Source organism: Mastigoproctus giganteus, chromosome 3 (genome assembly GCF_048544385.1).
Source record: "Mastigoproctus giganteus isolate SK-2022 chromosome 3, ASM4854438v1, whole genome shotgun sequence".
NCBI classification, from domain to species: Eukaryota; Metazoa; Arthropoda; class Arachnida; order Uropygi; family Thelyphonidae; genus Mastigoproctus; species Mastigoproctus giganteus.
In genome coordinates, this window is record NC_143577.1 from 45,901,428 (window position 1) to 45,929,253 (window position 27,826).

Genomic DNA, 27,826 nt, shown 5'->3' on the forward strand with positions numbered 1-27,826 from the left:
TTTCCCTCTCCCTCTCTCTCTCTCTCCCGGAAACTGGGATTTTTCGTCCGGCAAACAGGCAACTCCCCTTAGAATGCATGCAATTTACAGACATAATATATATGGCGCAATATGGTCTAAGTTCTGATGCGCATAAAATCCTATAACAGCAAATTTACAGAGACGGACATACACAATAGTCCAGTCACAATATTATGACCATCCCCCAACGTAAGATATCACACACGCCTAGCGAATCCTACAGCGCACGTGTCAAGTTCACACACCGCAAGCATAATAAGGCTTGATGTTCTGCATCCGTGAACATAGTAATAGCCTCTGCCATGGGCAAAGCGACGATCAGGTACACCCGTACACAATTGTGAAGGCGCATATTCTGGATACTAGGTAGGTGGTCATAATAATGTAACTGGACCCTGTATGTTTTCTGTGGTTTAGGTCGAGAAGTCAGAGAAGGAACCTGTGATTTAATTCTGAAGCGTCCCCCCCCCCTGGTCATTTGTTCTACTGTCATTAATATTCCGGGGCTATTACGGTGCATTAATATTACGGTATTTTAACACGTAATTTTTTACATGTTTTATACATCACCACGAATTATTTTAAGTGTCATATAATATGAAACGCTCCCAGCAATATCTGAGCCAAGGGATGCGGCTAATTTTCATTATATACATGAAGGGCAGAAGAGTTACTACAGTATTGGCATTGGGGTTGGGACCAATATTTCTGAACTAAACAGAAAGCTGGAACGTAGAAATCACCATTTTTTAGAATGATAAATTCTGTTTCATTGTTCCAGTCTGATGGTACCAGTAGGAAATCTATCATACTACCAGGTTCGCCACTGCAATGGGGGCTCAGAGTCTAGGGCCCAACGATATGTTTTTTATTGTTGTTAAATTAGGTCAATCAAACCTGTATTTTTGAATCGGACTGAGTTCTTTCATTCCTGTTCGACGCGCCATATTTTCTATTAGGTAGTAGTAGTAGTGGCATGTGATGCAAGAAAGCAAGTGTATGAGCTTATGCAGCATCAGTCAAAAAAAAAATAAAATAAAAAAATAAATAATAATAAATAAATAAAAATGTACAAAACAATTCCCTTTTAAATGTTTGTCCAGTTCCTCCTTAAATGTATTTAAACTATCAACTTCCACAACGACAGATGGAAGTTTGTTCCAGCAATTAACCACCCGCTGGCTAAAGGCAAATTTCCGCACATCTATTCTACATCTGTCTTTTCTTAATTTGAATTTATGTCCTCTCAAGCAATTATTCTGAGCAAGATGAAGAATCCCATCAGAATTTAGCGTGCTCAATCAATTCAAGGCCTTATACACCTCAATCAGATCACCCGCAGGTGCCTAGTCTCCAGCTGCTGCAATTTGCAGAACTTAAGCCTCTCTTGGTAAGAGGATACCTTCATTCCCCTCACCAATCTTGTTGCCCTTCTCTGTACACGCTCAAGCAAATCTACATCCTTCCTAAAATGAGGCCTCCAGACCTGTACGCATACTCAAGGCGTGGCCTGGCCATTGCCTTATACAGAGGGACAATCACCTTCTTTTCCCTGCTAGCAAAATTCCTATATATCATTGACAAAATCCCATGACCTTCCCTGACAGCCTGTCTGCATTGCTCAGAAAACTTCATATCTGACTGCACTCCCAGGTCTTTTTCATTTTCTACCACCTTAAGTGTAGTACCACACAGTTGGTACGTTTCTCTGGGGTTACTTCTACCCATATGCAGTACTTTGCATTTGTCAAGGTTAAACTTCGGGCGCCTCTGTAGCCAGGTGGGAAGGAGCAGCAGTGCGTAGCACACGCTTCTTCATTAGACCGGGGTTCGAGCCCGTCACCACCAAATACGGAGGATGCGGAAAGGTCAGGGAATGACCACCGCATATCCCGGACCAATATGGCTTTAGTTCCTAATGCTCCTAAAAACCAAAATAACAACAACAACAACAGGTTAACTTCAGTTGCCACTTCTTAGCTCGTCTGCCCAAATTATCTAGATCTTGTTGCAGTAGCACACTGCCATTACTGTCATTAACAACCCTGCCAACCTTTGTATCATCTGCAAACTTCGACACTAAGCCTGATATACCTTCATCAATATCATTGATAAATATACAAAACAGAGAACCGAACATCGAACCCTGTGGGATTCCACTAATAACATTAGTCCACGAAGAGCAGCACCTATTAATTACCAGCCGCTGTCTTCTCACACTCAACCATCCTTTTACCCATTGTAGCAACTTACCCTTAATACCATTCTGCTCCAATTTGTACAGTAGTCTTCCATGCGGAACAGTGTCAAACGTTTTCCTGAAATCCAAGTATATGATATCAAAATTATTTTTTGCATCCAGTTCCTTTGTAACCACATCATAATATCCTATCAAATTTGTCAGACAAGACTTTCCCTTAACAAACCCATGTTGTGTCTTAATTATTGCTGCAGTCTTGTCTAGATGATCCTGTAATGCATCTTTAACCAGTGACTCCATTATTTTACCCTGAACATAAGTTAAACTAACTGGTCTGTAATTGTTGGTGTCACCCTTCGATCCCCTTTTGTGAATTGGGGATACATTTGCACATCTCCAGTCCGTGTGGACCTCCCCTGAGTCCAAGGATGCTCTCATAATTATGGCTAAGGGTTTGCTTAGTTGCTTTCTAGCAGGTGATTTTGCTACCTTGGACTTGGCCCAGCCGGAATTAAAAATAATATAAAACTTTTCTGTGCCAATCTGGATAACTTAGTTCCACTTACATTAAAATTTCACAGTGTTTGCAATAACCGTTTAAGTATTCTATGAACACATTTGTGATGATTCTTTAAACTTCTTCCTCGGCGAATGTGGAGACGAAAACCACTCGAAATCTGAAATAACCAGGATAAACTTAGTAACGTCGTGAAAGATGTGTAATTCTGTTTATTAAATATGCATTAAGTGGTTAGTGTTCAGTGTTGATAACAGGGTTGGTAAAGAATTTGAAAAGAAACCCCTAATAGATACATGACGATAAAATAGCATTGTTGTGTAATGTAGTAATTTCCATATCGTTCTGATTTTGTATGGCTTGTAGAATAAATTTACACTGAATTTTGAAAATTCGTTTCGAGTACGTAAGAAAACAGCAAATTGATTTCAAGTGTTTTTCTTCTTTCAGTAAAGTGTTATAAAGGTCGATAAAATGTAGAAAAATAAAAATAAAAAATTCTATTGGCTAAATGCCATCTTATGACGCAGGCAGCTGCTCCAACAAAATCTCCTGGCTGGTCGCCCCGATTAAGTTCTTATTTTCTTTTGATAAATTTTACAAAATAAAATAAATTGAAATCTAAATGTTAGTGAGAACAAAATCTTTCACTTTTCACGAAAAATTGTTTTTTGAATTTGCGTCACCTGGCCACGGCGTTCAGAGGAATCACAAATTCCAATGAAACAGTTGCCATCTGTATCTAATACCATTTGTAAACACCAATCAATTTTTGACTCTTTATGTGTGCTGAATAAATTGCATTCATCAGATAAAGGAAATTCATATCTGTTCTTTTCCTCTACGTAAAATACTTCTATTTTTCTCTGTAGTCACTGAAACAACTTTTTATTTGCTACCGACTGTAATACGTAAATTCCAAATACAAATGAATTCACCTTAATGGTGATGGACATGAAATACATTTTTTTATCCATTTTTCCGAATCATCAGTAGAAATATATGGTTCAGAGTATGCAACAGTGAAATGTTACGCTAGTTGCGTGGTTTTTTTCTCAGCAAATAGGCAAATCGATGAAAGGATATATGCAAATACAGACAATATACTGATACCTCGTGACCTTATTTGAGCAATTAACACACACAGCACTATTTGGGAAAGTTCCTAAATAATAATAGGAAAAAAAATAATAATAATAAATACTGGTTTGCGTGCGATTCCTGTCACCCCCCCCCCCCCCAGTCTTAAAACCTTGTTGTAATCTGTATTTTTTGCCAACAACCTCCTCACCTGTGAACTGTGTAGGTTGTAACTCTGACACATTCCATGAAACTAATCCTCGCTTGTTGTAAAGATATCCGTGCCTCCAGACTCTCTTCCCTTCTTATTCTTGCTTCGTAGGTATTTTTTCTGTTTTTATTAGCAATTTTTAGGTTTCTATTCATTTATAAAGCACGATAGTTATTTTTAAATTACATTATAAAAATAGATAAGACATTCTTTTAAACAATATTAACACCTTAAACGTCCTCACTTAATAAATACTCTTATAGAAATGTCATAATGATCCAAAGTTAAAAATTTGTACATAATTATTCATACTTTATGTACAAAATAAATTTTGTACATAAAGATTTCGTTGAACCAGGAGCGTAATGGATAAGTGTTACCTGTGTATTTTTAGGCCCGATGTAATGGAGTATGCGTAGCGGCATGGATTCTATAAGATGGTTTAGTACGTTTTGGTCTAATTGTAACCATTCTTCCAGAAAAATATTGTGTAGTTGCATCAAAGTTGAAGGAATAGGACTTCGTTGCCGAATAGGTCTCTCCATCATATCCCACACATTCTCAATAGGATTGATTTCAGGTGAATATGGGGGCCAAGGAGGATGGCGGAAATGCGTGTCATGTTCCCCGAACCATTCTTGCACGATGCACTGTTGCATTGTCATCCATAATGTGACCATCACCTTCGGGATAGAAGTGTAACATTGCAGGGTTCAGTAGATCTGATACAAAATTCACAGGTACTCCCTGGATGGCATTCAACCTTCGACTGGTATCATGGACCCAGTCCGTGCCAACAAAACATTCCCTATACGATGATACCACCTCCAGATGCTTGAGTTGTCTTAACAAAGACAAGCAAGGTCCATCGCTTCGTTAAGTTCTCGGTACACCCTCTACCTACCATCAGTGCAAAACAAAGTATATCGTGATTCGTCTGACCACATGACTTTCTTCCATTGTTCCACTGTCGTTCCACGACGTTCTCGGCACCACTAGCTGCAAATGAATTTTTCTGTTTCTCTTTGAAACAAGTGACATCCGAATATGCAGGACTGCCAATACCCGATTTTTCAATTCCCTGCGCGTGGTACTAGGACAGTTCTGCGTTTGGTTGAATTCAGATTTTATTTGCTAAACACTGGATGTCCTATTTTTCCGTACAGTCCTCCTTAGAGAACGATGGTTTCGCTCTTGAGGTATTGTTTTTCTGCCACATTTACGCCTTTGAGATGAGAAAGAACCGCTTGCTTTCCAGTCATTAAAAACCATTGAGATGGATGCTTTTAAGAACCGATTTGTCTTTCGTTTCTTGAATCGCGATCCTGCTAAACGTGCACCCACGATAAGACCTTTTTCAAAGTCTGATAAATCATGCGTTTTCCTCATTCTGGCTTCAAATTACTACAGTCGAACAGCCTGTGCAGTCTTTATACTCAATGAGGAAACACATCACCTCATTACACAGTTTCTATGAATCTATTTGAATTTCTTCTGCCTGTGACTGTTTTAATACGAAGGTTCGTGTTTTTTTGGCCAGCGTGTGTATTTAGGAAGTTGCTTCACGGTCACGAAGCGAGGTTAGCTTCCCTGCGGTGTAAGCGTCCGAATGTAGCTATATATGAATCATCGTTCTTAGCCGTTCAAGTATTTGATATAGTCTGATGAGAACACCCTATTGATATAGTAGCGAAATGATTGCTGTCGCATCCCATTTTACTTTTTAGTTATTGCTTTTATTATTTATTTATTTTTTGTTACTGCTGGTATCTACCCTGGTTTCTGGCCATTGGGGCTGGTGTGTGGTAGTTACTGGGCAGTTCCCGGCCGTTATCTGCAGTTTTGTTCTTTGAGCTAAAGGTAAATTTGGAATGCGTCTTCGTGTTTTTTTTTTAAGAAAGCGCATCTTGGCAAGTTTAAATTAGCTAAGTTAAATATCGAAATGTACCTCGCTTTCAGTCTTTAACCAAACACTAAAAAATACGTTTTGTTTATGCTCCATGATGACTACAGTAGGTTCGAGAGTTTCTCATATTGCTATATTTAGTCTCTCCACGCTATCTGTTATCTCCCGTGCTTATTGTTAGAATGCAGCGTGTTAGTTGGAAACATGTTTTTCCTGCGGCTGAGGTCATTTAGGGGAATCTTGTATATGACTAGCACTTTCCATCTTGCCTTGACTTGGCGACAATATTCACTATTGATCGTGCATCAGTCTGACTGATGAGTATTTTCGCTAGCATGATATTCCCGGCCGTTATCTGCAGTTTCCATGCTTCGTTCCTAGGTTTGTATAGATGACTTATTGAAGATGGTAAATGGATCACCTGCAACCCTATCGAGCCATCTCAAGATCCAGTGCTATAATTCTAGGACCTCTGTATTTATTTCTGAATGTTCCATTCGCAATATCAGTATCCACCAAAAAAAAAGTTCTTTTTATTTTTTTTTTATAACCTTGCTGTCTTTCTTAGCTGGATTTCTCTAGCGATATTGCAGCTATATTCACTATTGATCGTGCATCAGTCTGACTGATGAGTATTTTCGCTAGCATGATATTCCCGGCCGTTATCTGCAGTTTCCATGCTTCGTTCCTAGGTTTGTATATATGACTTATTGAAGATGGTAAATGGATCACCTGCAACCCTATCGAGCCATCTCAAGATCCAGTGCCATGATTCTAGGACCTCTGTATTTATTTCTGAATGTTCCATTCGCAATATCAGTATCCACCAAAAAAAAAAAAGTTATTTTTATGTTTTTTTTTATAACCTTGCTGTCTTTCTTAGCTGGATTTCTCTAACGATATTGCAGCTATATCATCTGTTTGGAAAGGTCTTGACTGGGATTCCATTCATGAAACTAGATATTATTAATGCTTCTATAAGTAGAGATGAATTAGCTGGCCTTTTTTGGAGAATTTTTAATTTCATAAACAGAAAAACCACTCTTACAAAATATTAAATTTACAAACTCGATATACTAACGCCTCATGGCCTTAATTTCTTTGGCATTAAATCAAAACCACATCATCTTCTCTTTATAAACATCCAAATGTTTAATAAGCCACTCTGCGCGCTCTCTCTCCCACCATGTAAACCTAATTAATTCGAAATTAGTATTACAGAAATTTCCATTTCGAACTAAAGAAACTTATTATGCTTCTCTTCTTAATCGGTGAATGGCACATATTTGTTATAGCAATACGAAAAGAAAACAATCTGATAAAAAAATTAATTCGATACGGATTCTCATTTTGTTTCGTTGGGTATATTTATTTCTGTAAATAATTAACTGTTAACATTCACAATACTGTCAAATATGTGAAAAATTATTTAATGAAGAAATTTTGGAGAGAAATATGTGTAGTAGATCACATTTAGATCATAAGTATAAAAGTCATACATTCTATCTACAATTTATCGAATTTCATGAAATACAAAAACGGAGCTGTGGAATTCTTAGAAATAACACTTTCAGCTACTAACACCCAAAATTTTCATATCGGTTCTAATATCATGCCAAGCACAGCTACATTGACAGAACCTTCAAGAAAAATCTGAAATTATTTCCGCTAACCTGGCCACGCACGATTAAGCTAGCTTTGGCAGCTGCATGTCCTTGTGGTAGGCAGACACCTGGTAGACAGGCGGATTAATTCGTAATGCTGGTTCTCGTGCAGCGAAGCCCCTTACAGCTTCCTGCAGAATTAAATGCTTGTAGGGTGCTGGATTGGTTTACATAATAAGGGGATGGAGAAACAATAGCACCAAGATGAACACGTGTGGGGTCTTTTTCTCTCTTTTTTTAATCCAAAATCTATCTCCATCGAGTATGGTTCTGAATTGGTTTTCGCATCGCCTCTCAGTACTGAGGTTCAAAAACACTCTAGATATCAACGGTTTTTTAACTGTAATTTTGCAGCTGCGATATTCGTATGCGCCTGTAAGTACTAAGGTCTGTGATCACTAGAAAAACACCTGGCTCTCCCTTCTGGCTATAACAGTCTTTCATTGACACAGGTAAATGCTTCAAATTCAGCCTCCTCCCCTACAGCCCTTCCTTCCTCTATCCTCCGGAGTCGTGGACTTTTCCAGTTATAATCGATATGTGCTTTGCTGTTCCCAAATATGTCTCCCGCACTGCGGCCGTTGTGATGTGCAACTTCACGGTCGCCTTACTCATTTCCGTCAGGTGTGGTGCTGATCCAGGATAGCATTCTTACTTAAAACAATTGTACTGTATCCTTGCATTGTTTTTTGGTTATCTAAGATGCATCGTGAAAGAAGGCACTACGATTACTATGGCTGGTACAGCAGGTAAGCTTGCACGTAATGGTAGAAATCGCACTGCTCAATGAGTGCTATTCACAACAACAGCAAAACTCCGCTTTTGTTGCAACATATTTATCTAGCTTGTAATTAGCTTGCTTTCTGCAGACGGTAATTAGCTGTAAGCTACTTTATGTTGTGTAGTATATAAATCCTTTGGGACTCTAAGACCAGAATCGATTTAATGTCTGCGTATTATGTTTTCTATGTGTGCGTGTGTATGTAGGTGGGCGAGTGCAGATATATTTCCCATTACTTTGGTTTGACAGCTCGAAAATGAATTATACTGCAATTATTTAATATAAAGCTTGATTCTGGTCTATGTTGTCTTGTTTGTTTAATGATCTGTTTAGTATAATTAGTAGCTACCCTGAATCTCTAATAGAATATTTTGATTTTTACCAAATCTTCCATTACCTAATGAAAATTAATTTATATATAAACAAAAGAATTTGTCATTAAAAGAAGTGTCCCTGCTGTCAAAAGTAAAAATAATTTTGTTTAATGAGATAAAAATGCACCCCTTTACAGTTTTGTGTAATCATGAAATATGTACATGACAGATTAGTTTATCGTATGGTTTTTCAATGGCCGTTAATAATTTTTCAGTTGCTGGATTGCATTTCAACTCCACTTATAAAATGATTATAAAGGTTCAAGCTATTAGTCGCTAACATAAAGGCTAATAGCTTGAAGATTGTTTTCACCGAATATTTGGCTTTATCTAGGAAAATGCCATTTTATGCGACAATACAATGATCATTTCGTGTTCCTCACAGTGTAACGTGAGGAACACGAAATGCCTACGAAATGTTTAACTCGCAAAGTATCAGCACTATTTATCAACTATTGTATTACTTGCGTGAGTTTCCATAACGCGTTATCATTCAGGTATGGAATAGAGTTTTAGAAGCTCCACATTACTTCTGTAGTGTAATGCATAAGTGTACAAAATCTGATCAAAACACTCAACTCATCAGGGGGTGCCCCCCTCAATTCCCACCTGCCATCTATTCCAAATTATGGTACCTAATCGTTTATAGTGTCATAACTGATCAGTCATTATGGCAGCGATGCTCTTGGCTAATATCCTTAATGCAGTTAGCGAAGCTTTGGGGGTGAAGTGAGTTTGAAATTAATCCATTGGAAATGCTGACTGGTGCTAAGGTACAGGGCGCGATTAACAAAAGAGCGTAAATAGAAATGTTTGCTTTTTTTCAGCAGTTCTCGTTGCAATTTATGTGAATGAAATATTTGATCTCGCACAAGACAAAAAATCAGCAAGGTTAGACTTTTTTTTTTTTTTTTTAAAGTGGTGTCGCCATGAAGGATTCCACATTGCTTTTATATATATATATATATATATATATATATATATATATATATATATATAATATGATGGTTTAATGGCTTCGTGTTCCATTTCTTCTTTTAAGTTCGTGTTCACTCAAGCGCAACGATAACGTATTCTTCTCCTCCTTCTTACTGTATGTTGTACTCTTGCTTTTCATCCAGATTTTTTCTTACTCTTTTTCCCATATACAGTATATGAATATGGTAAAAAGGATTTTCATGTTAACGATAGGTGATCATTGTTTTCGTAAATTGCTGTCTATCAGTGTGATGCTGACCTAGTTTCCTTTATACTTTGATCGTTAGTGCCTTTCATTTTTCCACAACATTGATTTGTCGCTTTGCTTTTTTTGCAACTACATAATTCCATATATCCCATTGCTTTACTTTTTAGAGGCAAGGTTAATTCTTCAGTTTTTTTTTTTTTTTTAGTCCAGTCGTTTCTTTTGTTAACTTTATGTAAATGAGTTTTATCTAGAAGCTAAACCACCACCAACAACATCAGTAGATTCTCTGTACGCTAGCTTAGTTAATTAAATGTAAATCAGGTATTAAAATTCACTGAAATCGTGAATTACTGACACACGCCACATCCTAAAAGCTAGCAGAAGTTTATTATCCATATAGAATATGACATTGCAAATCTGTCTTGGCCGATATGCTTTACAGGAAATGTCCCTTCGGAACAAACCAGAATGGATATTAATTCTACTTAATGTCTATTATTTGGGGAGCTCTAGGCGTGGTTACATCACTTCATGAGTTGATGTCTGTTGGTTGATTATGTGGGTGTTAACGCATTTCAAAATTGATAATATTTATGCATGGATGTTCGATGGAAAGAAGGTTGCAAATATAACTTATTAAATCGCGCTGTCACCACTTTAAAAAACCTTAAACAAGATTTTATATTGGGTAATTAGGACTTAGCCTTCTGGTTTCATTTTTAATGTGATCACAGCGTGATTCAATAACTGTGTCAATGGAGGAGCTGATAACAGAAAGAAAATTCTGTGTTGCAATGGGGTAAATGCAGTACTTTTTAGATATCTTGAAAAAACGTTAAGTTTTATAGCGAATGGTATTTCAAAAATCACATTAAGCCGACTTTTTTTTTTTCTAAATATTATGAGGAGTCTTAATAAGCCTCTTCTCATTTCCGTGTAGACAGAAGTCTGTGCATGGTTAGCTTTTGCGAATGAGTCATAACACACACTCAGCCTTAGTCACCTATCCTCGACTCCTGATAGCACTGATTTTTTGTGGTCTCTGATTATGAGTGACATTAGACAACTGACTAAAGCACATGCATTAAATGGTTCAAGATATTCTTTAAAACGCTTACATAAACTTTATATTAAACGATGTAACACTGTCATTCGTTGCATCTGTTTGGTCGCTGCCGCAGGTCCGTTCGTTCAATGTGCAAGGTATTGAAAGAAAAGGTCACCATCAGTAACAAAACTCATCCATATTTGAGAGATCCAGTATTTCCGCTATCGATGGGATTCTGGCTGAACTTTACAGAGCAAGTGGGGAGGGACGAAGACGAGAAGAAAATTTAACATATCCGAAACCAGAACAAAACTTTAGTCAGTTGCTAAATAAAGCATAAACAGAAACCAGAGATTTATTTTCAGCGATATATAACGGATCATACAGTGCACATGTCTGAAATTTTTAGCTCCATTGATCCATTAAGCTGTATTCAAGTAGTTACAAATTTGGCAACGTGCACAAAATACGAGAGAAAGTAAAAAAAAAAAAAAAATTAAATTGCATTGGATGAAAACACTTCAGCCCTGCATACAAATGAATAATTTATATGTATGCTTTAGTTCGCTGCCTACATTCAAGCTATCCTAAATGTATTTATGTATGAACATTGTATACTGAAAGGTAAAAAAGAAAGCGATATACTTGCGCTTTGAGCAATCGAACAACTTTACTGTTTATGCTCTAATGCACAAAGAAAAAAAAAATTCTTAGTAGTGATACTGTATTTGCTAACCTTGTGTGAAAGCATACTTTTTGTTACTTAGAACGCTTTTCTTTTTTTTCTTTTTTCTTTTTTTTTTCTTTTTTTTTTTTCATACATGTACGAGTGCGTATCCACGCAGAAAAATGAAAGGGGAAAAAAGATGGGCGCCAAACAGGCGTCCGGTGATTCACAGAGAGTGATGAAGCCATAAAATTTGTGGTTAGACAGAAATAGGAGACAGCTTCATTGATCACTGAAACTAATTCGACACGCTGGCTGCAGTGCAAGAGAGAGAGAGAGAGAGGGAAAAAAAGTCCTAACTTTGAAAGGAAAAAATATTACACTTTGTATGCCTCCAGACAGAACAACTGAACTTGTAATGTGACAGAAAGGCAGTATGGCGAGCGCTGTTATGTACGATGTTGTAACAATTCTCAGTAATTTTAACGAAATTGGGGACAAAACTAGAGATAAGACTAACATGGGCGGAAGAGTTGTTTCCATTTCCTACAGTATGAAAACATTCTCATGGAAATTATGCTAATAAATAAACTTAAAATAAATGAAGATAAGCTTACTTACTCCTATTAATATTAGCTGATTCGCAAATCATCCTCATCAACTTGCTATTTAAGTGAGACGAGGAAAATTGCATCCTATACAAAAAGTAGAAAAACCTGAATTTATAATAACCTTTGGACTACTGTAATGCCAAAACAACAGTCGTTTACGAATAAACATTTCCAAGGTGACCAAGCGTACTCACATTAATTATCGATAGCTCTCCACACACACAGATCATCATCATCAGCCATTTTCAATCCACTGAAGGCCTCTCCAGCAGCTTTCCAGTTCCTTCTGTTTTGTGCAATGGCCATCCATTTACTACCCACAAACTCATGAATTTCATCTATCCATCTCCGCCGTTGTCTTCCAGGTTTTCTTCTAGCTCCTCTTGGGTACCATTTTGTTATTTTCTTAGTCCATCTGTCATCATGTCTTAGAGCTATGTGTTCTGCCCAAGACCATTTTAGTTAGTTTGATAAGAATGTCCTTTACTTGAGTTTTCTGCCTAATCCATGTGTTTCTTTTCTTATCTAACAGTCTGATTCTCAATATAATTCGTTCCATTCTTTTGGTGAGTGCCCAAGTATCACTTCCAAAAGTCATGGTGGGAGTATACACATTGGTTCATTATTTTTCGCTTCAGACAAACTGGGATATTACTCATAGTATGGGACTATCCATCCAAAATTTAATCTTCTCTTGACTTCCAGCCATTTATCATTATTACAGCTAATAACTTGTCCCAGATATGTATATGACTCCACCTTTTCATTACTACTCCTTCAATCATTATATCCCTTTCTGTGGCATACTTGTTCATCATTACTTTTGTTTTAGCCATATTCATCTTTAGTCCAAAATCCTTACTAACTCTGCATAACTGATTAAGATTTTCCTCTAATTCTTTGGGATCGTGGCTTATGACCACAATGTCATCTGCAAATCGTAAATGGTTTAGGTACTCTCCATTCACATTGACACCTTTCTGCGACCAGTCTAATCTTCTGAAAGCTTCCTCAAGGGCAACAGTAAACAGCTTCGGAGATATTGTGTCTCCTTGTCGAACTCCTTTCTGGATTTTAAATTTCCTGCTGTCTTTGTCTAGTCTAATAAAGGAGGTAGCACTCTCATATATTTTCTTCAAAATCATAATATGTGGGGTATCTATGCCTTGTCTTTCCAGTGCCCGAAACATTGCCTTATGCTGTATGGAGTCAAATGCCAGGCATAATGGAGTTTTATATTCATTTGCTTTCTCCATTAGCTGTGATATTACGTGAAGGTGATCCATAGTTGAGAATTCTGTTCTAAAGCCAGCTTGCTCTTTCAATTGATTCTCATCAAGTATTCTTTCTAATCTGTTAGTAATGACCCTTGTGAACAACTTCTAGATATGGGATAACAAGCTAATTGGTCTATAATTTCCAATTTATGATTTATATCCTTTCTTATGCAGCAAAACTATGATTGCATTATTCCTCTGCTTAGGCATCTCACCTTTTCTAATGCACTTTGTGAAGAGCCTTGCCAGTTTTTGTGTTATGTCTCTTCCTCCCAGTTTTAACAACTCTGCAGTAACTTCATCTTCCCCCGGGGCTTTCTGATTATTCATTTTCTTCAATGCATGTTCTACCTCATCAGGAAGAATATCGGGTATGTCGTATGTGTTGCTAATTTGCGATCCATCTTCCCCACTGCTGGCATCATTCCCTCGCTCCTTGTATAATTCTCTATAGTAGTGTTCTGCTATTTGAATTATTCCTTCTCTGCTATTTATAAATACACCATTGCTATTCTTCAGTTTCAGTATCATTTGTCTTTCTGTATTACTGCTCATGGCTGCTGATTTAAGTCCTTTGTTTTCGCTTAATGCTTGTTCTGCTTTTCTTTCTTGTATTAAATCTTCTTATGTCCTCTCTGAGTCTCTTTCTAATGGCTTTGCATAACTCAGTATACTCAATTTTCTCCTTGTCAATGTGTATCTTGCTCTTCATTTGTCGCCTTCGGTTCATCATAACAAGTGTTTCTTGACTAATTTTTTCTTCTTTGGATTTCTTTTTCCCTATAGGTTTCTTGGGCATCATCACTTTCAGGAAGTTGTAATATTCCTCGTCGATATCTTGGTCCTCAGAAGTTTGCAGAAGCTCAAACTTGTTCTTAAGTTCTAGTACATACTGCTTTTTCTTCTCTTCTGTTATCTCAAAGACCTTTTGTATTATTTACTACAGTCAGTTTTTTCCTTTCCGTTCCTACATCTATACCAAGTGTGCATCTTGCCATTCTGTGATAACTTCCAACATTTACCTTATTCAAGACGGTAATATCATTCACGATTTATCTTCTGTTAGTGAGGATGAAGTCGATTTCATTAGTTGTTAATCCATTTGGGCTCTTCCATGTCTTCCATGTTCACCCTTTTCTTGAAAAAATTGTTCATTACTGACAATCCTTGAGATTATGCAAATTCCCCAAGTCTTTCATTTCTTTCACCAATTCCAAAATTTCCTATAGTTTCCCTTTCTGTGCTGTTTTGTCTTTTTCCAACCTTAGCATTGAAGTTCCCCATAATAATAGTGTAGTGGGTTTTCTGCTCATCTAGAAGACTCTCAATTTGGTATACATTTCTTCAACCTCTTCATCATCATGGCTCGATGTTGGTGCATAAATCATTATAACCTTTAGCTTGTACCTCTTAGAAATCTTGAGTATTAGTCTTTACACCCTTGGTGATGTACTTTTGAATTCCAAAATGTTGTTTTTTAAATCTTTATGGACCAGGAACCCAACTCCACCTTCGCTCCTTTCACTGTTTCCATTGGTGTATAGCAGATTGCCATTTGATAAACTTATAAGTGATTCATTTCTTCTTGTTTCAGCCAAACCGATGATATTCCAATTCACATTTTCTAATTCCTTTTACAGCTCTAATATCCTGTCTTCCCCGATGAGCGATCTTACATTGTAACAGGCCAAGTTCAGTTTCCGTGCATGGCAGCCTGGTCGTACCCAGAGATTCTTAGCACCCTCTGCTTCCACTTTGATCCTCTCGCTGCCGTAAGAGGGGGAGTGAAAGCCACTGGGGACTGAGGGCCATTTGTTTCGTCATGCTGTCATATGCTGGAGCGTTTGGTCTTTTCCTCTTCACACTGACCAGGCGTCTTGAAGAGAACCACTCTACACGTTCGTTGCCACCTAAGTGATGTAACAGGGCTTACCATCGAGAAGGTATGCATAAGTGGATTTTAGGGAGGCAGGCCAACCGGACTTCTCCTAAATCTTCTGTAATAGAAAGATATGGGATCCATCAGTGTTTTAGACTGAGTGTCTGATAACACACAGAATACCTGTTCCCCTCTAAGCCCCTCACACAAAGATATACGCGGTTAATTGCTGTAGTTCTTTTCAAAGTACAGTACACTACTTTTCTAAGTTCAGTTATATTTATTCCAACTTTTCCATGATGTACCAGAAGCAATACTTGGATATCTATAAAATCCCTCATCAGTTCTTGACGTATGTATCTCTAATCTGGTAATGGTGCCCATAGAATTTCCTGTTCATTAACGAAACAAGGAAGAAGTCACATGAAGCATGATATGGTTTGGAGTGTCAACTATGGAACACGTAGTTGTATTAAAAGCAAAGCAAATTTTCTTCCAGAAATTAGACAACAGTGTTTGCAATGGGCGGCATGGTTTTGATAAAGCATCCATTCACCTTCGGTCTTCACGTACAATAAGTACTTCTGTGTTACCTCCCCCCAAAAAAAATCGGATTTCTGAAAGTCAGTCCCTTTACTTTAATGCCTTTAATCACGAGAGTCAGTTGATTATGACAGAGTCCCTTCAACCTATGCCTCTTACAACACTTTGTAAGTTCCAGCCGTATTTTGTTTTCAAGTTGCCTTTTTGGAGGTGAATTGAAAACAAAATGTCTTTGTCTTCTTTTTTTTATCACGCTTTCAACAGATAGAAAGGGCGACATAAAACAGAAGCCACTCGAAAATTAAGTATTTGGATTTTGTTGAATAAATCCTATTTAAAGAGGGATTTTGATATAGAAAAAGAACTGTTCATTTCATCATTAGTTAATTTTAAACAGTTTAGAACATCAAGATTTCTGTTTGCTGCAGTTCGATCTGCGCAATCTGCATTGTACCAGCAAAGTTGCGGGTTGAGTCCGATACAGTAGACTTCCCATTATCCGGAGCGGTTGGGAAATTTCCCAATAAATTCGCAAAATTAAAGAAAAACCTGTAAATGTGATGAAATGTAAATTTACATATTACTATATTCATGTTTATAAAATGTGTGCGTGTATATATATATATATTTAGCGTGGGACTTGACATAATTTAATATAGCATTTTTCAATAAGAAAAACGATGTCTCCTCCCCCCCCCCTAGTTGGACTTCCTGCTAAGGTACTTCGTAAATTCCCAAGCATCGTATTGTTAGCGACAGCATTCTCTCCTTATTTCCATCTAGTAGAGTAGGGTAGAGGCTATAACCATCTGTAAGTGGATTTTTTTTTTTTTTTTTTTAATTATTATTCGACTTAATTCCCGTGGGCTGTAGAGATATCGGTTAATCCAGTCTACTATATTCCGGAATTGGATGTAGTAGAAGTAGTGGCATGTGATGCAAGAAAGCAAGTGTATGAGCTTATGCAGCATCAGCCAAAAAAAAAAAAAAAAAAAAAAAATCACACTATTCCCTCCAAATTCCTGTCCAGTTCCTCCTTAAATATATTTAACCTATCGACTTCCACAACGACAGATGGAAGTTTGTTCCAGCAATTAACCACCCCCTGGCTAAAGGCAAATTTCCGCACATCTATTCTACATCTGTCTTTTCTTAATTTGAATTTATGCACCCTTAGGTTCGTAATCTGAACAAGTGGAAGGATCCCATCAGAATTCAGCGTGCTCAACCCATTCAAGGCCTTATATACCTCAATCAGATCACCTGTGTGGTGATCTGATTGAGATGTATAAGTCTCCAGCCACTGCAATTTGCAGAACTTAAGCCTCTCTTGGTAAGAGGATCCCTTCATTCCCCTCATCAATCTTGTTGCCCTTCTCTGTACACGCTCAAGCAAATCTACATCCTTCCTAAAATGAGGGATGTAGATTTGCTTTTGTTTCAAAGACGTTACCTAATATGTCTTTGAAAGTAATTTGAAGCAAAATTACGAACATTTTTTAAATTCAGAAACAGTAGGTACGGTACGTATTTTTCTTCCAACAATTCTTAATTGGCTCACCTTTTCTTTCTTTGTTTTACAATTTAAAATGAAGTAAATTTAACAATTTAAAATGAAAATGAATGAATTTCAAATGACCACCACATGTAAAAAAAAATTATCTGATTCCAATACAACAAACGTATTTTTTGTTGCTGTTTTATGTGCACCTTATTATAAACAGTAATTCTACATTATTAACGGTAATCAATAAAAAAAAAGTATCAATAAAATGACGTATTTTTTGTACGCTCTGTTAAATTTTATTTTTTTATATTTATCAATAATGAGATGTCGCAAAGCATAAAAGCGCATGTGTCAGAGTACATTGCAGTCATTGGTCTAACGAATACAAAATTTAAGCAGTTGGTCAAGCCGTAATTTGTATGATTTATAGTGTTTACTGGTAGAGAAATTATCACACCGAGAGTAGATATTACAATTACAGACACATTACATATATAATTTATTAACTTAAATACTATTTGTCTATATACCAATACATGTATACTGTATATTACGAGCACCGCAAAGCCTAATAATAGAAGAAAATTCTGTGGTAACTTGCTACATTTTAAAATATTTCTTTTAATAATGTACTAACTCTCGTGTTTCCGTGTTTCCATTTAAGTGAGATTAAATTATTTCCTAAAGTTCAGATGAAGCCTGAAATGGTATTGTATTTAAAAAAAATTCTTATTTTCTTTTTAGCATGGATGACAGCAGTTCCCTGAGCAGTGGCATAAGCGACACAAATGCAGACTTCAGCACTGACGACAACCTCACTGGCTCTCCTGTTAATTCTGACAGTAATATTTATGGGCGACTGAAAAAACAAGAAAATTTTTCTAAATTTTCGTTACCCTCTAGTGGAACGCACAGGGAATTTACCAGGACAGGAAGAAGCGGATCAGTGGAAAATTCAGTCAGAAGTACCAGAAGGACTAATGTTAAAAAGACAGACAGTTCAATGCAAACTGAATCTAGCGCCTTCCACCACACGTCATGGAAGAGGCATTTACCGGAAATGAATGCCGCAGTGGCTCCAGGTAAAGGCGACGGAGACCTAAGTAGAAGGAAGGAAAAAAAGAGCGGAAATACGTCTGTCCTCTCGTTTTCATCATCATCATCCTGTTCTTCTGGAAGGAAAGGTACTAATTACTTTGCTGAAAGGCATGGTTCCAATGAGTTTCAGAAGTTCAGGCATAAGCAGTTGGCGTCAAGGATAGATGAAGGCGACAATGATACATCGAAAGACAAAGATTACATCAGCATAAATATGGGATTGGGATTGAAGCCCAGCAAAAATTGCTCTGATCCCTTACCACATGGCTCGCAAGAATTTCGGGGCGAAGCGAGAAAAACAGCCGGACGACTTACAGTGTCTACAGCGAATTCTTTGTCTAAGAGGCCAACCCCCCTGTACAGCAATAGCAAATGCAATGACTCAAAATTGGATAATACAAACAATAAAGGATGTTTAGATCAATTGGTAGAGCAGCGTGGTGAGCATCTTGATGGTACAGATAATTCCGGATCTTACACAAGCGGGCCTTTGTCTTCTATTCTTCGCTCTGGTCCCTTTCAAACAAGTCCTAGCGGTGTTCATAAGACGTCTCTAGAGAGAAAAGGCAAAGTGAAGGTATGTGCAAATACACAAACAAATGTAAGAGATTTATATTTAACCGGAGGAGCAGCAGCTGTTCCGCATACTGATGGTGCTTATGGATCTCTTGTATACCGAACAAAACCTTCTACTGTTATGAACCAGAAAGATGCATTGTACGAGAAGAGAACTGTTATAAGCGATCCTGTTAATTATTCAAACGATTATGTTAATATCTCTGCTGTTCAACTGATTGGTCGGGAACGTACTCACCATAGTGGCCAGATAGCCGTCAAGCCTAGTGATAACGACAACTACGTAACGCTTGACCATCTTCCAATAACATCAACTCTTCCTTCATCCTCATCGTCAACTTACCTTTGTTTCCAGCATCCACCGGCAGCTACTCGTAGCTTTAGCGGAGAAGGGCTTGCAGATGCGGACAGTCTAGAATCCTTATCATCGGCTGGAGGACTCAGTATTCATGCTCAAGTAGGTGTAAGATTATTGATGCACGTTTATTTTTTGTACAATTTATCATGTCATATTTTGCGATATGTAGAATTTTTGTGATTAGAAAATTGATATTTCTCTTTTATTATGAGGCATTCTTTGACATTTTCACCAAACGAAATGTGTTCTATGCAGATCTTTACACTTAGGTTCGCGAACTCATTGCAGGTCTTCACACCTTAGGGTCGGGAACTGAACTGGGATTTTTTTTTTTTTTTTTTTAACTTTCTGCCACGAGGCAAGACATCTGATTTCAATGATCATTCTCTGACTTTTTTTTAGTGAAAAAAAATTCACTCTTTCAATTAACTCGATTTTAAGTTAAGTACGATATTGTAATACACCAAAAAGTAAATAAATAAATAAAATAAAAATAAATACTGTATTGATTTTGACATTTTATCAGTATTCCACATCGTTTATTAAATACAATAATAAAATTACATAAGCCTCTCATATACCATGCATTACGTTCTGTATATTGTATCTATTTGATTCTATTTTTGACATGACAGGTTTGTGTTATTAACCAGATTAATGAAGTGATGTACGGTAGGAAATAAATAATTTTCAAACTTAGAATAAGAGGTAATAGGCGTGCACAATTTAAAATGGCAAACAATATTAATGTTTTCATCCTCTTGCTTCATATACGATGTGCTGAGACAATTCTGTATTCTTTGGTGGTATAAAGCCCTTTTCTTTTGATCCTAGCAACCGTCTTTCTTTGGTAATAAAAAGAAAATTCCATTTTATATGCATATTCTTTTTTTTATTTTATTTTAATTGGTGGAACCAAAGGTGCCACACGGTAAAATTTTTATTATTATAAAATTTGTCCAGTAAAGGTAATAATTCCCTGGCAGGAGGTTGAGAAATCATTTACAGTGCATTATTTTTCATTTCCCAAGGTCACGTGATAGAAGAAACACCAACGTTTTGATTTTTTTTTTTTTTAAATTCTGATTTGGAATTATTTATTTATTATTATTATTTGTTATTCTTATGTTGAAATTAGTTACTAATTCCAAAATAAGAGAAAGGAGTGAGGAAAAAAATTCCTGCTGATGTCGAATGAGTTGTAATACAGTATATGAGCATTTTGATAATCAGAATGTGATTAGCAAAAATATTTACGTTGACGGCTTTTGCCCAGGTAAGCACCTGGGCAAAAGCCGTCAACGAAAAAATATTTTCAGTAGTCAAAAAATTAATGCACTGCAGAAAAATGTTAGTTGTCAAATAGGCACGATGTTGTTATTGTTAAATATAATGCAATATCGAATAAGGACAGTATATATAAAAAAATCATGCTGTGTACAAATATATTTGTAGACAGCAAGTGTGGTATAATGTTTTTACGTTGATCACGTTTGTTGTTTTTTATATAATTTTTATTTGTTTTATTGAAATGTTTCTGTGATTTTGTAATAAAAAAAAAGAAAAAAAAAAAGAAATACACTACCCTCAAAAAAGTATCCCTACACCCATTTTCGTAGCCCAGTAGGGCGTTTCAGATAAACGAGTGACTCGTTTTCCTCATGGCATGTAGAGCCAAGCTGACTGATTTTGAGAACGGTGTAATTGTCATTGTTACATTCCTAGTTTCTCGATTCTTGCATTTGCTGCTGGCCTACACCATCCAAAATTTGACTGTTGGTGATGTTATGAAATGGAAGCACGTGAGTAGAGGACACTCAGAAGAGTAGCACAAAAAACGTCAACCTGGAGGTGAAGGCGTCAACAAGGGTTAAGGTCTGTACGAACACACCACTTACGAAGCTCTATAGCCTCGGTTTTCATGGGTAAGTGGCGGCGCATAAGTTAAATATCACCAACCGCAGTCAGCGGTCTCTTCTTGCGTGGTACAACGAACGCCGTAATTAATCCATTAAGCAGTGGAAATCGGTTCAATGACATCACTGGTTCTATGGAGTGACGAATCTCTGTACACTATTTCGATCAGATGGATTAGTGTGGAGTTGTGCGGGAAACCATGAATGCCGACTCTTAACTTAATTTTGGACAATTCCATACTTCCTACGATATGATGTGGCAGTTCTTTGATACAGAACCATGTTTGTTTCAACAAGATAATGCCCTCTACCCTAGTGGGTGGGTGGACAGAGTGTATCATAGCGGCCAAAGGGAAACAACACTATTGAACTGAGCAGTGATGTCATTGACATGTGTCTGTATACTTTTTGGAGGGTAGTGTACCACGAAATGCAACTTCTTTTTTTTTTTTTGATTGTACAGCATTGAGGATTTTAAAATCTAGGCACTTCATTTTAAATATTTAATCACTGCAAAAGTATATTAAGTTAATTTTATTTAATTCTGATTGTACGATAATTTCTGCACTTTAATAAAAATAGTTTCTGATTTTAGAACATTAATTCTAGTAATTTCTCTACACACTTTCCCCATATTCCAATTCTATCAGGCGCATTATAGCCAAAGTAGCTTATGCGCCATCAAACCCCCATATCAACAACAACAACCAATTCTATCGCTCTTACTCTATAAGTTTACAGGACTCATAATTTAGACATACAGGGCAGCATTCAACCGAGAAAATGTGACGACTTTGTCTATTCCTTATTCTCTTTCCAAGAATATGAGCTCAAACTTTGGACCTCTCCAGCAGTATTTCTAGATGTTTGTAGGAAGAGAGTGGAAAGAACATTACGCTTTGAAAATCACTACCTATCTGTTGGGTTTACACACTAGGAGGGGTAAATGTCTCTCTTTCTTCCGATGTCTGTGGTGCAAACCCTTTTATTTTAAATTCTTTATAATAGAGTTGAAGCTTTTTCTTCTTGCTCTTTCAACATAACTACATTGATAGGTTTTAGAATTCCATTTTCGACTGTCAAAAAATTAGTGCAGATGATGACTGTGATCTTCACGTTCAAATTAGACTAAATTTGAACGTGAAGCTTCCAGTAAAGCTTCACTAAAGCGTTCAGTAAAGTAGACGATGACATCGTTTGCTTTACTGGAAGCTTTGGCCTAATGTCAGAATGTAAGGAATTTTCTTCTGCAATGGCAGGTAGTTGTTCCGTATGTATGGAGATGCAACGTTGATCGAACCATCTTGCAGACTGCCGGCAGGGGGAAGTCTTTTACTGCTGGCAGCGCCATTCTTTATGCTCCCTTTCCATATAGATTGCTTTCTGAAATCGCAGCTGCTGTTCTGTCAGATTCCGAAACTATTCCGAATAGATGTCGTAGGAGGGTTTTTACTCCGAGATTGATGTTTGACGGAATTGCTGCATTCGATTTTTCCATTAGTTTTCAAGTGACTGTGATATGCAAGGTTGTTTGCACGTTCTTTTCAGGTTTTTATGACGGGCAATAATTCTGAAGAGCACCGTTGTAATAAGCGAAGTTCTATACTTATTCTGTTATTTCGTTAAAAAATTATGTGAAGAAATATGCAAAAAATTATCACAACGGTGATTATATTCGGAAGTAATTCAAGTCTACCATTTCTACATTTAATTTGTGGAGTTAAGCATAGGCGGGATAATTGGCCGTTTGGTCTCCCCTCCCAGGATTTAGGTGGGCTTCAATATTACCGTACCTAAGGCAGTGTTTCTCAAAGGGTGTGCCGCGTCACATTAGTGTGCCGCAAAATTTTCCAAGTGTGCCGCGAAATTTAGAAATTTCTTCTTCTATGACTACGTAGGTGTGCCGCGAAATTTTTCTTCTTTGGAAAATGTGCCACGAGAGTAAAAAGATTGAGAAACACTGACCTAAGGCATAGAAAATGGGTTAAGATGCCTGTAAATAATAATAAAATACTTTTATTTCAGATTTTCTGCTGGTTCTTGTTTTTTAAAAACTATAAAATATTTTATTTACTAATTACAAATATGGCTGGTGTGCTACAAATAATTTTTATTGTTTATTGTGAAGATTTTTTACTCAATAAAATTAAGCTGCTCTAAAGCTTGATTTTATTTAACACTGTAAATAGTAATTTTGGGACACTTCCGACAGATAATGGGAAGACTTCGATTTAGTAATATTTCGAAAAATTTGTTCCGTTTCAATGATGTAAAAAAGAAAGTATAAATGTTATTTTTTTTTAATTGCTAAAGAATATTTTACATTCGAGGATCTGTGACGACTCACTCAGCCATAAAAATAGCGTCTGTATAATTTTCTCTAGTCATTTATCTTGCAGTCTTTTCTTTGGTTTGTATTTCTTCGGAAAATAGGAGGATTGTTCCCCAACTATTCCTAAGACAGTACAGAAGAGCGAACTGTTCGCCTTTATGCATTTGAAATAAGCATCTTTGTTTATATTTTAACTTTTTTCTTTCTATTGTTTTCACTCCAGGATTATCTTTTTAAAACCCTCATATTATTTTGATTTCGAAATTGATTTGATTTTATTTTTCTACTGTACAATGTATGATGGACATAATATTGCGATTCAAAAATGTATAATATAATAACTTGATAAGGGTAAAGCTAGTATATACGGTGAAGTATGTTGTTCAGATTTAGAGGTGCGGCTAGGAATTTGATGGTATTAATGAGACAAGCTTGAAATGATTGGAGAGATAAATTCGAAGTCACGCAAGTTTACAACCTGGATAATCCTGGTGGATACAGAGTATTTGCCATGATCAGTTCTGAAGGCTGTAAACTGAAGGATACTTTCAAGCAAAAATGCTTACAAGGAATCCGAATACTAATTAGGTTTGGGAATATACAATCAATTTCAGAACTGAGTATTTTATACAAGGACATGACATCTGAGTATTTTCTCCGCGCAGAGAGGGACATGAGATTGATGAGCTTCCACAGCTCAGGAGAGACACTGTTATGGAAAATAATTCCATTTCTATAGTATAGGAATTGACAGTGTGGATTCCATATTATAGACGCGTATTCGAGGACCGGCAGAAGAAAAGTTTTGTACAGGAATATCTTTGAATAGAGAAATCAGTTTTGAAGCTGTTAGTATGCCTTTTTAATGCTCTAATTTCTGCTTCAGTTGTGTTGAGAATGTGATATCTAAACGAACTCGAATAATGAAAAGCTATTGTATCTGTCTCTGAAAGAGAGAATGACTTTCCCCCCCCCGCTAACATTTATCTGTTACACCATTCTTCTAATTTGTTAAGTGATCTGTGAAGGTCAAGGTGTCTAGATCATTCACCTTAGCATGTATCCTGAGATCATCCATGTAGCTTGAGGAATGAAGAACAAGGAACAAGGAACACAGTATTGATCCTTGTGACACGCCTGTAAGTTTGGTGAATAATACTGAGGAGTGACCTTTTACTACAACTGTATTCTGCCTTCCAACAAGGTAGTTCTTGGTGCCCATTTGAGAATAAGTAACAGTAGTCTTCTCTACCAGAGAAGTGTTACTTATTCGAAGTAGTGCAATTCCTAGGAAACTCGTTGTGAAAGTGCTCACAATATGAGATATGAATAAACGATGCATTCATACTACCTGGGTAATAGAAATGATGGAAATGTCATACCCATGCATAAACCACCTCTCAGTTCTTGATACAGCTGGAGAGGGAATCTCCAATTCCATAGGAGAGAGAGAGAGAGAGAGAGAGAGAGAGAGAGAGAGAGAGAGAGAGAGAGAGAGAGAGAGAGAGAGTTTGGTTAATAGAAGCTGCGGTTAATAGCCTTAAACAGGTCTGTGTAGATTATCTACAGACTGATATGTTGTTACATTGTAACCTCACTCCAGAGCACAGCTAAATTAATTACAGTTGACCTTTTGTTGTTCAAGCTGGTCCATGCTAATCCTTTCTGAAAGACTTCCGGAGAAGTGATCGAGGTAGTGATACAAATAGGAGAGATGAAACATATGGCAATAGCCAGAGTATGCTTCTTTTCTTGTATATTGGCTTAGGCATTAGCTACAAGGGAATCGGAAATACTTGGCTTGGATTTCAAACTTTGAATGAGATACCAAAAAGGTTTCAATTTACGATTGGATGCGATCGAGACTACTATCATACGAATTCTTTATGGTAGTTTTTACTTGTCTGAGAAGGCAAAGTAATCAGTGAGGCATTTGGATATGATGCATCTTTTGTGAAGCTTTTTTTTTTTTTTTTTTTTTTTGATCACAGGTTTATCTGACGTTGACATTCTTGGCAATGCAGTGCGAGTGCTGTTTAAACTTTATTAGTTGTTTGGTTCCAGTTGATACTGGAGAGATTTTATGGTTATTTTTCTAGGCGATATACTGTTTTTTTTTTTTTTTTTTTTTTTCAAACCTTTTATTAAAAACATTAATGCTGTAATTCGCTTACCTTTACATTCCGTATTTAAAGCGTAAGCGACGTCGTGGTCATTATAACAATATTTTAATTACTATACTCGCTCCAAGGATATTGCGGTAAATATTTGAACTGAATCTAAGGCGATTTAGAATAAATTTAAATGCTACTGTTAATATTTCACGTGCTTTGATTTCATATTTTTGTACGGGTGCTGATTATAATAACTTGTATTAATTCTTTCCTTCACAGATACAAAACGCACGTGCCAATAGCTTAAACCAGAGTCGGCTTGTGATGCACCAGAGGGAGGTGTCGCCATCGCCACACTTTCCTCGTAGTCGGTCTAATTCACTTCGTTCTACGCAGTCGGAGAAGTTATATCCATCCATGCTGCAACGCTCCGATGATCCAGAGGCTTGTCCCGAGTCTGAAACCGTTCCGGCTGTCGTTGCTGGTGAAACCAACACTACGTATACAGGCAGTCAACCAAACTCTCCACGAAGTTCTCAAGTAAGAAATGACACTACTTTTATTAATAAATCGTCAGTGGGGGGAAAGGAATAAAGTGTAAAGTGTGTTATTGTCATACGGTACCAGGGGTTTCCCCCATCTCCGCGTTGCTTTCATTGTGGGTGAACCAGTTCGCTGGGAAATGCCAGAGATTTAAAAGTGTGAGGGACTTGTTCATGTGTAGTGTCGTGTACCGTTGTTCATCTGGTCATTTAGCCGCTAGACCCCTGCTGAGGCCCAACGTTGCCCCACTTACGCCCCGTGGAGGCAGACCAGGAACCCAGTAGACTCAGTTTTACTCTGGCAGGTCCTGCCGCTTACTTTCCTGAGATTTCAGCGGCTAGGACCTAAAAAAAAAAAAAAAAATCCATTAGGTTAGTGACGATGCACACACATATATATACACATGTATGTATACATACATATGCATTGGCGTGGGAGTATGATCGCTAAAGTTGTTATGCCGAATTTGGGCTCAAAGGATTTTTGGCACGTTAATTTTTGTTGTGTGGGGCTTTCGTTAGCGTAAAGATAGAAGTAGGGGGAAGACAGAAGACTGGGGAGTGAGAGACAGAAATATGGGACCAATAGAATAGGTAGCCCCAGTTTTCAGTGAGGCATGCCCCACCAGAGTAGAAGATGTAGGGTGGCGAGACGGGGAGGGAACAAAGGTCGTCTCCTCCCCAAGGATGTGGGAATAAAAGGTGAAGGGGGCTAGAGTGCCCTCTTCAGGTAGCCGTCAGTCTGTTGGCAGTTATGCTGCTTTTTGTCTCTTCTCTGTTTTCAATGTCACTCATGGGGTAATCCCCGTCCTAACGTCTTTTCCAGTTGTCAGCGTTCCATTTGGTCGAGTCTGGTATCCCGCGAATTTCGATTTTCTGTTTCATCTGGTAGCGTTTCTTGTCAGTCTCTGTGTTGATTGCTGTAGATTGCAATTAGCATTTTCCTCCTGGGGAATAGATCCTGCGCGAAGAGGGAGAGCGCCCTGTATTCTTCCTCTGAGTCCAGGAAGTGGGACTCCAATCCCTTCGGAAGGTATCTGATTCTTGTTATGAGAATCCCTCTGAGGTCCTCATATTGTGGACATTCATAAGCTATGTGGCTCCAGCTTTCGCTCTCCCCGCATGTACATCTGGGATCGTCGGTGAGACCTAGCCCGAAAAGCTTTTCATTGTAGGGGCCATGTATCAAACTTTTCATAGAAACTATAATGCTCACTGAGTATCTTTTCCGGTCAGAAAGAAATTTCTGATACGGATCTGTCAGAATGGCGCCAACTGTTTTGGACTGATATTCTCTACCAATAGGTAGAGAACATTAGCCCAATCATCATTCTATCCACAGTATTAATGCATTAATACTGTGGATGGAATGATGGTTTCAGGAAAGACTTCATGTTTGGGATTAATATAAAAAATAA

At 37.3% G+C, this 27,826-nt stretch overlaps 1 protein-coding gene across 1 annotated transcript in view; it reads left to right on the plus strand.

Moving 5' to 3' along the window:
- Window positions 1–27,826, plus strand: part of LOC150087929 (uncharacterized) — a 347,547-nt gene that overhangs the window by 125,455 nt on the left and 194,266 nt on the right. Inside the window, exons 11-12 of the mRNA XM_090369967.1 lie at window positions 18,217–19,603; window positions 26,146–26,406. Coding sequence (XP_090226093.1) covers window positions 18,217–19,603; window positions 26,146–26,406 — 1,648 coding nt within the window. The remainder of the gene's footprint in view (window positions 1–18,216; window positions 19,604–26,145; window positions 26,407–27,826) is intronic.